At 64.9% G+C, this 9243-nt stretch overlaps 1 protein-coding gene across 1 annotated transcript; it reads left to right on the top strand.

The window, feature by feature from the left end:
* The first annotated feature begins 171 nt into the window (after nt 1-171).
* On the top strand, nt 172-8334 carry PPM1N (protein phosphatase, Mg2+/Mn2+ dependent 1N (putative)). Its single transcript, XM_048834366.2, has 5 exons — nt 172-4075; nt 4906-5023; nt 5317-5428; nt 5647-5707; nt 6720-8334. Exons 1-5 carry the CDS (start codon nt 3170-3172, stop codon nt 6747-6749), a joined length of 1227 nt encoding a protein of 408 aa, XP_048690323.2. The 5' UTR covers nt 172-3169; the 3' UTR covers nt 6750-8334.
* The last annotated feature ends 909 nt before the right edge of the window (nt 8335-9243 follow it).

Below are 9243 nucleotides of genomic sequence, written 5' to 3'. Positions count from 1 at the left end.
TAGGTCCTGGAGGGGTGGAGAGGGAGGGGTGGGGGTAGGTCCTGGAGGGATGGAGAGGGAGGGGTGGGGGTAGGTCCTGGGGTGGGTGGAGAGGGAGAGGTGGGGGTAGGTCCTGGGGTGGGTGCAGAGGGAGGGGTGGGGGTAGGACGCGTCTGAGAGCACTCTGGGGAAAGAGGCGTTAACGGCGTGATGGGATGGGAGTGGTGGGGGGGTAGTCGCAGGGGCCATGCTGGGCGAGGGTAGGAGCCCCTCCTCCACCTGGTCATCCCAAACCGCTACCCCCCAGCCCATGCCATGCCCCCCTGGCACTCTGAGCCCCTTCTCACTCACGCTCATGCCACCCCAAGCACCCAGACCTGCAGCTCCTGGGCATGGGGACCGGAGTGCCTGGCTCACCACCCGGGGTGCAGCTGATAGGGCCTGTGGGGACGGGGCATCTCCATGGAGATGGTGGGACCCCGGGCATCACTTCCCCCCGGTGGGTTGAGGACGGGGCCAGAGATGAGCCCCCACCAGAGGTGCAGCCCAGCCTGGGACTCCTCGCCAGGCTGAGTGGGGTGGCACGGACCCTGCTCTGGGGTGACCAGACAGCAAATGTGAAAATTCGGGACAGGGGTGGGGGGTAATAGGAGCCTATATAAGAAAAAGACCCAAAATCAGGACTGTCTCTATAAAATCAAGACATCTGGTCACCCTACCCTGCGCTGCCCCACCTCCTGCCTGGGGGTATACAGCCTGGGGACCACAGGGGACAGCACCACCCCCTTCTGGGCGTAACAGAGTCAGCACGTTAGTAATGACCCAACACTTCTCTAGTGCCTCTCCCTACGGATACCCCCAGCATGCTATGCAGCCACCTCTGGGGTGGGGTGTGGGGCTGTTTATACAGGGATCCGTTGGCTGGTGCTGAGATGCAGCCACCTCTGGGGGAGGTAGGATGCATAAATACAGTCATCCAGCAACTGTGATGAAGTGGGGGAGTTTCTTGTTTTTCCTTGTTGCCTAGGTGGAATTTTCTTGGTTTTCCTATAGTTTGCATGCAGAGGGGGTGGGACTCAGTTTCCCTAGGTGCTACAGGTTTAACAAGGTGATGGGAGAGGGAGTTTGTTGTTAGAGGACCGGCGAGGGAACTTGGGACCCCAACCACTAGCCTGGAGAATGAATACCCCAGCGACCGGTGACCTGGTGACCCGGAGGCCCAGCTCAGCAGTTGCAGCCGGTTCTGGCCAGTGAGAGGACAATGGGCTGTGGAGAGAGGACCCCGGTGTCCTGACCAGCCGGTTCTGGCCCGTGGGAGAACAATAGGCTGTGGAGAGAGGAGAGGAGGCTCAGGCGACCCTGTTCACCTGGAGAGAAGACAAAGGACAGAGGCCAGGGTTGGGGCTGGTGATAGCAGATGCCCAGCTGGGAAGCAGGGGGGCTCAGGGCTGGAGGCAGGGAGTAGGCAGAGCTCACCTGGATGCAGGGGAGACTTGGATGTGCTGTGCTGAGGGAGGCCAGGACTGAGGCCCTGGGAGTTTCCTGTGCTGGGTTCAGATGTTCAATAAACCCTCCTGTGTTATGCTGGCTGAGAGTCTCTCCAGTCTAGAGAACAGAGGGGCATCATCCCCTTCGGGGGGTGGAGGCCCCAGGGGTCCAGAGCAAGTGGACTCCCTGAGGGGGCCCACGGTGAGAGACAGGCGTGCTAAGGCTCAGAGAGATGCGGCTCCAGGAGGCGGAGGGGCTTAACCCCTGAGGGAGAGTGGACCCCCGAGAAGGGCTGTTGCACTGAAAGGGGCACCCCCTATGGACCGCACAGGGCCAAGAGTGGGCACGACCTGTGAGTCCGTGACAGTAGGGCCTGTGGGGATGGGTCATCTCCATGGAGACAGTGGGACCCCAGGCATCACTTCCCCACAGTGGGTTGAGGGTGAGGCCAGAGCTGAGCATCCGTCACAGGTGCAGCCCAGCCCAGGACTCAGCGCTGCCCCTCACCGGGCTGAGCGGGGGGCACGGACCCTGTGCTGCCCCCGCCCCCCACCTTGGGACCACCAGGGGACAGCACCGCTCCCTTCTGGGCATATCAGAGTCACTACATTAGTAATGACCCAACGCTTCTCTAGCGCCTCTCCCCACGGATACCCCCAGCATGCCATGCAGCCACCTCTGGGGTAGGGCGTGGGGCTGTTTATACAGGGATCCATCGGCTGGTGCTGAGATGCAGCCACCTCTGGGGGGAGGTAGGATATAGAAATACAGTCGCCCGGCAACGCTGCCCAGCAATTTGGGACAGGAAGTGAAAACAAGTCAAGTTTCTGTGTGAAGCTGTGTGGGGAGAAGCCCTGAATTCAACCTGGGAGAAAAGCAGCATATGCCAGCTGGGCCCTTCTGCTCCCCCCTCCCCATCTGGGCCCTGCTGCTCCCCCGCAAAAGCCCAGCTGGGCCCTGCTGCTCCCTCCCCCCACAACCCCAGCTGGGCCCTGCTACTCCCCCACACACAACCCCAGCTGGGCTCTGCTGTTCCCCCCAACCCCACAACCCCAGCTGGGCTCTGCTGTTCCCCCCAACCCCAGCTGGGCCCTGCTGCTGCCCCCAGCGCACAACCCCAGCGGCGCTCTGCAGCTCCCCTGCCGCTCCCCCCACCCCCAGCTGGGCCATGCTGCTCCCCCTGCCCAGAAAGGAACAACCCCCAGACAGTTCGGCCAATGGGCCCCAAATGGACACTTTCGTGATGGCACCGTGGGCCTGGTCCCGCTTGCCAGTCTGGCTGCACTCTGCAGAATACCCACAGTGGCTAGGGCGGGGCTGGCCCTGGGTCCCGCTACCCACACCCCAGCCTCGCATGGCCCACGCTGCGTGCTGGGCCATGACCGGGCAGGGATTAGGAGATTTAACATTCCATATTTAGCTGCAGGATGAGGAATTATGGTGCCAGGGAGGACAGAGCCGCCACAGCCCCCACAGTGCATGTGTCCCTGGGGCTGCCAGGGGGCGAGCCGGCCGCACAGCACCATGGGGGCGCCAGGAAGGCCCCGGGGAGTCGGCAGGGGCAGGGTGCAGCCTCTGCGGCTGAGCCACTGAAACCTGCCGGAGATCAGAGGGCTGGTACCAAGCGGTGACCGGGCGATTCCCCAGGGCACTTGGTCGGGGGCACCAGGCTTGGGAATAGGGTGAGTACCCTGGGCACAGGATGGCGACCTTTGTGCGACTGCTGGTGTCACAGGCAGAGCGGATGGTCTCGCGTCTCTTCAAGGCGGAGCGTGGCGAGGGGCCCGGCTCCTTCCTGGAGGCGCCGCGGACGGAGAAGCTGCTGGAGCAGGGCGAGGGGGGCGGGCTGCGCTACGGGCTGGGCGCCATGCAGGGCTGGCGGGCCCACATGGAGGACGCGCACACGGCTCAACCCCAGCTGCCAGGCAGCCTGGCCACCTGGGCCTTCTTTGCCGTGTACGACGGGCACGCGGGAAGCACGGTGGCGCAGTTCTGCGCCCACCACCTGCTGGGGGAGCTGGTGGTGGGCGAGGCCTTCACGGGGGGCGTGGAGTCGCCAGAGGCGGTGAAGGGGGCGGTGCGGGAGGGCTTCCTGCATATCGACAGCCGCATGCAGGCTCTGGCGCGTGCCGAGGGCTGGGAGCACGCCGGCTCCACCGCCGTGGCCGTGCTGGTCTCACCGCGCCACCTCTACTTCATCAACCTGGGCGACTCGCGGGCCCTGCTGTGCCGGGCCGGCCGCCTCACCTTCTACACGGAGGACCACAAGCCCAGCCGGCCGCGGGAGCGGGAGCGCATCGAGAACGCCGGCGGCACCGTCCTGCTGCAGCGCGTCAACGGCTCCCTGGCCGTCTCCCGCGCCCTGGGCGACTTTGACTACAAGGCCGTGGCCTGGCGGGGCCAGACGGAGCAGCTGGTGTCCCCCGAGCCCGAGGTGTACGAGCTGGCGCGCTGCCCGGGCGAGGACGAGTTCCTGGTGCTGGCCTGCGACGGCGTCTGGGACGCCTTCGACACCGAGGGGCTCTGCGCCTTCGTCCGCTCCCGCCTGCAGCTCGGCAGGGACCCGCAGGCCGTGTGCGAGGAGGTCCTGGAGGCCGGGCTCTACAAGGTGAGGCAGGGATGGGGGGCAGGGCCATTGGCCTCTAGCGGTCGCTGGTTTCCAGCTGCAGGGTGGGGTGGGGCAGGGAGTGGGACATAGGACCTTTCTCCTAGGGGGCACCGGTTCCCATCCGGCCCCAGGGCAGGGACTGGCTGGCTCAGGGGGGGCGGGGAATGAGGCACAGGACCTTTACTGTCTATGGGGCACTGACCCCAGGGCAGGGCACTGGCTAGTGTGGGGAGGTGGGGTGGGGAATAGGACGTGGTGATTTTCCACTCTAGGAGGTGCCTGCTCCCAGCCAGCCAGCCACAGCATGGGGGCGCGGGGGGAATGGCTCATGGGGCCTGTTCCCTCTAGAAGGCGCTGACTCCCATCCGGCCCCAGGGCAGGGACTGGCTGGTGCGAGGAGGTGGAGGGGAGGGACTGAGACATGGGGCCTGTCTCCTGTAGGGGGTGCCGGCTCCCATATGACCCCAAGGCAGGGACTGGCTGGCTCAGGGGGCAGGGAATGGGACACAGGGCCTTTCCCCTCCAGCAGACAGTGGTTCTGTTATCTCTGCCTGGCCAGATGTTTGGGGCAGAGGGGTTGGGGGGAGATGAGGGACCCCCCTGCCCAACACTGTCTGGTTCGATGGAGTTCCTGCCCTGGGCTGGGGTGGTACAGATCCGGCTGCTCTCCTTGTCTGGCTGTTGTATGGGCCCTTGGGCTCCATGCTGGGCCGTATCTGGGCATAATGCCCCCTTGGGCTCCCCCCATTCTAATGACCCATCAGGGCCCCCTACAGCCGCCTGTCCCCACGCTCGCTGCCCCCTGACCTGATTGGTTCTCCCCTGCCCAGGGAAGCCGCGACAACATGACCTGCATGGTGGTGTGCTTCCGGGGGGCCCCCGGCACTTCCCAGGCCGCCCTGCAGAAGGAGCGGGAGCTGGACGCCCACCTGGAGAGCCGGGTGGCAGGTGGGTGAGGTCGAGCCCTGGGCAGCACCAGGCCCTTGGCTACAGGGCAGCTAGACCAAGGGACCCAGAGCGGGAGGCACCCACGCCTGCCTGTGCCAGCTACTGCCCCTCAGGTCATGGGCGGGAGCAGGGACAACAGGGAGGGGAGTAGGGGGAGGGCAGGGGCAAATGGGGTGAGAACGGGATGCGGGGCAGGAGCAGTGGGGAGGGGGTAACCAGGTGCAGTGCAGGGGCAGAGCGGGGCTTTGAGTGCCTGGGCAGAGCCAGTCATGAGCCAGCCCCTCTCCCCACAGAGCTGTATGGGGAGCTGCAGGAGCAGGGGGCTGCCAGCCTCGTGGCCATCTTCCGGTGCCTGGCGTCCGAGGTGAACCCCAGCCTGCCCCCCGGCGGGGGTCTTGCCAGCAAGTGAGTACAGATCCCCCCCCCCACAGCGAGCACCCCCACTACATGGAGCCCCTGGCACACAGTGCCTCTGCCCCAGGCTGGGGCCTGGCTCACAGTCCCATGTGGCTCCATGGGAGGGGAGGGGGTGAGAAGCCCCGGGCCCTTAGGGGACCCCGAGGGGGTGGGGTAGTGAGGGGCCAGGCACTGCCTCAGGGCTGACCCCTGCTATCCCCTTGCAGAAGAGCCGTGATCATGGAGGCCTACGAGCGCCTGCGTCGGAGCTATGAGGCCCAGCTGCCAGTAAGGACTGAGCAATCTGCGGCCCCCACCTCAGCCCCCACTCCCTCCACCCCACGGCCCCCAGCCCAGCCCCCGCTCCCTCTGCCCCACAGCCCCCAGCCCTGCCTCCTCTGCCCCATCGCCCCCAGCTCCTACCTCCCCCAGCCCCTATCTCCTCTGCCTTGCAGCCCCAGCCTCTACCTCCCCCAGCCACTATCTCCTCCACCGCACGGCCCCCAGCCCCCGCTCCCTCTGCCCCATGGCCCCCAGCCCTGCCTCCTCCACCCTACTTCCCCCAGCCCCTACCTCCTCCACATCGCAGCCGCCAACTCCCGCTCCTTCCGCCTCCTGCCCCAGCCCTTGCCTCCCCCAGCCCCTACCTCCTCCGCCCTGCAGCCCCCAGCCCCTACTTCCTGCGCCCCACAGCTCCCAGCCCCCGCTCCCTCTGCCCCATTGCCCCCAGCCCTGCCTCCTCCACCCTGCAGCCCCCAGCCCCTACCTCCCCCAGCCCTTACCTCCTCCGCCTCATAGCCCCCAGCCCTGCCTCTTCAGCCCTGCGGCCCCCAGCCCTGCCTCCTCCACCCCATGGCCCCCAGACCCTACCTCCCCCAGCCCCTACATCCTCCACCCTGAAGCCCCCAGCCCCTACCTCCCCCAGCCCCTATCTCCTCCACCCCATGGCCCTCAGCCCCTGCCTCCTTCGCCCTGTCACCCCCAGCCCCTGCTCCCTCCGCCCTACATCTCCCAGTTCCTGCTCCCTCCTCCCTAGGGCCCCCAGCCCAGCTCCCTGCCCTCTCTGCCCCAGGGCTCCCAGCCCCCAGCCAAGCCCCCTTCTGCTCACCCCATGATCCCCTTCTCTCTCCACCCACAGCCTCCAACCCAGCCCCTCCGGTCCCCACCCCAGCTACCTTGTCCCCCATCCTGTTCTTTCCCCCCCCACCGCACTCCCAGCGTTCCCTGTAAACCCCGACCTGTAGCCCCCACCCGGGCCTGGGCCCATGTGACATCCCTGTTGCTGTCTGCTCCATTGCAGGGACGCTGTGAGAGTGGTGTCCCCTGCTGAGCAGACCTCCTGGGGCAGAGGATGGGAAGAGGATACTGGACCACCCCTTTCCCTGACAGCTCCACGTGCCCCCCCGCCCGATGGCTCTGACAGGCCCCCTGACCTTCCCCAGCCCCGACGGCTCTGCCAGGCCCAGGGCTCCCTGCCTGGCTCTGCTCTGGCGCCAGAGGAAAGGCCGCAGCACAAGGGGACGGATGCTGCCGGGGCCTGCGTGGGTCCCCCCATCACCGCACGGGAGTGCGTGGCACAGGGAGAGGGCGTTGGAGGTTAGGGGGCAGCCCGGGGCTCAAAGGCAGGGGCAGGACTGAGAGCAAAGGACTCCTCCCCCCCAGCAAAGACTGGTGCTCGTTGACAGGCGCTCGGATCCTGCCGCAGCCTCCCTCCAGGGCAGCTAGAGGCCTCTCCCCGTCTGGTGCCCCCAAAGGGGCCGCTCACAGGTGGAGCCACAGACACGTCACCTGCTGGCTTCCGCCGTCCCGTCGCTGTTTGCAGTGACCCCAGTGTCCCCCTGTCCCGAATCCCCCCAGACCAGCTCCTGGCCATGCCCAGCCCTCACCCGGACGCTCCCGGGAGTGAATCAGGTCGCTGCACCTAGAGCTCATCGCTGTAATGGGGGCTTGACACACGCTCTGAGCTCAAGCCCAGCCCAGCCCTGGTGTGCAGGGAAAGCCCAACAGAAAGTCCCGGCCCCCCGGGATCCCCAGCCCGAGGAGCGAAGCGTGAACCTGTTTCTCCCCCGTACTCGGCTCCTCGAGACTCCAGCCCCCTTTGGCTGAGGGGCCCCAAAGTTCTGTGGTTTCAGGGACTCTGGTCCCTCGAATCCCCGCTCCATGATGGACGGCTCCAGCGGTTTTGTGCCCCCCACCTGGCACCCCAGAGTGGATTGTCTCTGTTTGGAGAGCCCAGGAGGCCTCCTCTTCCTGGCTGTGGCCTTCCCATCCCATGCTGAATCATATGGAGACGGGGGCTTCCTTTGATCCCATGCTGCTCAGTCTCACTGGGGACAGGTCGCCAGCCACGCCCATCCCTCCTGCCTGGTCCTCCCTGGGCTCGGCCACAGCCGTCCAAGCAGAGTGTCGGTGAGTGTCCATAGCTCCCCGTGCAGCGGGAATACAGCCCTGGCACAGGGATATTCCTCACCAGCTGCCCCGGCTTTTGGAACCGACTGCACTCGCTGCGATTGACAGCCCAGTAACACCGCCCCTCAGCCAGGATCGCCCCCAGCTCGACAGCCTGGTAACGCCGCCCCCAGCCAAGATTGCCCCCAGCTTGACGGCCCGGTAACACCACCCCCGCCCCAGCCAGGATCGCCCCCAGCTTGACGGCCCGGTAACACCGCCCCCAGGTTTATATCCCAGTAACTCTGCACGCAGCCAGCTGCTGCAACGGCTGGTGGCTCAAGGGTCAGTCCCTGGCTTTATAGCCCAGTGACCCTTTGCAGTGGATTCTTTGGAAAGGAAAATGCAGATCAAGCTGTTCTCTCTGGCTGGGTCGATGTCCAGCTGGCTCCTCCCCGGCTCGAGAGCTCTGGTTACCTGCTGTGTAAATGGTCCTCCTGAGGGCCTTCTGCATCACAAAAATAAAAATTCTGCGCACGATATTTTAAAATGCTGCAAGATTCTGCAAATTTTATTTGTCAAATATGGCAGCTCCAGCATGGCATTGGGGAGCACAGGCCATTGCCTGCACAGAGGTGGGAGATCACTCTGCTGTACCCAATCCTGACACAGTGCAAGGACCGGGCCTGCCCCAGAAACACCCCAGGGCCCTGCCCCTCTGTGCCAGGTGCACCAGGTGTGAGCAGGCAGGCTCAGCCCGGCAGGATCGAAGTGTGGAGGGGCTTAGAGTGGGGGGATAGAGTTTGGTAAGTGGGTCTGGGTGTGGGGGGCTTAGTGGGGGGTCCATATGCTGGGGGAGCGGGGCTCAGTGGGGTGGGGATCCAGGTGTAGCTGTTCGGGGCTCAGTGAAGTTGGGAATCTGGGTGCAGGTGGCTCGTCAGGGTCATCCAGGCGTAGAGGGAGTGGGGCTCGTCAGGGGGGTTTCTGAGTGCAGGGGGGTAAGTCATTATTCTGTGGGGAAGCAAAGAAATCTGCGGGGAACATGAATTCTGCGCACACGCAGTGGCTCAGATTTCCCTCAGCGGTAGAATAGGCCTTCGGCAGCTCTGCTTGACAAGCGGGTTGGTCAGAGAAGCAAATTGAGGTTCCTGGGGCTCGGGCAGCCTGGGCTCGCGCACTGGTTGCCAAACACATTTGAAGCATATGATTGTAGCCCATATACAGAACTCTTTCTACACAGGCTGTACATGCACCCCCCTGTACACACACACACCCCCCTACACACTGTATACATACACCCACTGTACACACACACACACCCCACACACACACATACTCCTACACACTGTATACATACACCCACTGTACACACACACACCCCCTACACACTGTATACATACACGTACACACACCCCCCACACACACACACCGTTCAC

Source organism: Caretta caretta, chromosome 23, assembly GCF_965140235.1.
Source record: "Caretta caretta isolate rCarCar2 chromosome 23, rCarCar1.hap1, whole genome shotgun sequence".
NCBI classification, from domain to species: Eukaryota; Metazoa; Chordata; order Testudines; family Cheloniidae; genus Caretta; species Caretta caretta.
The sequence above is the reverse complement of the archived record's forward strand: the minus strand, read 5'-3'. Positions and strand labels throughout refer to the sequence as shown.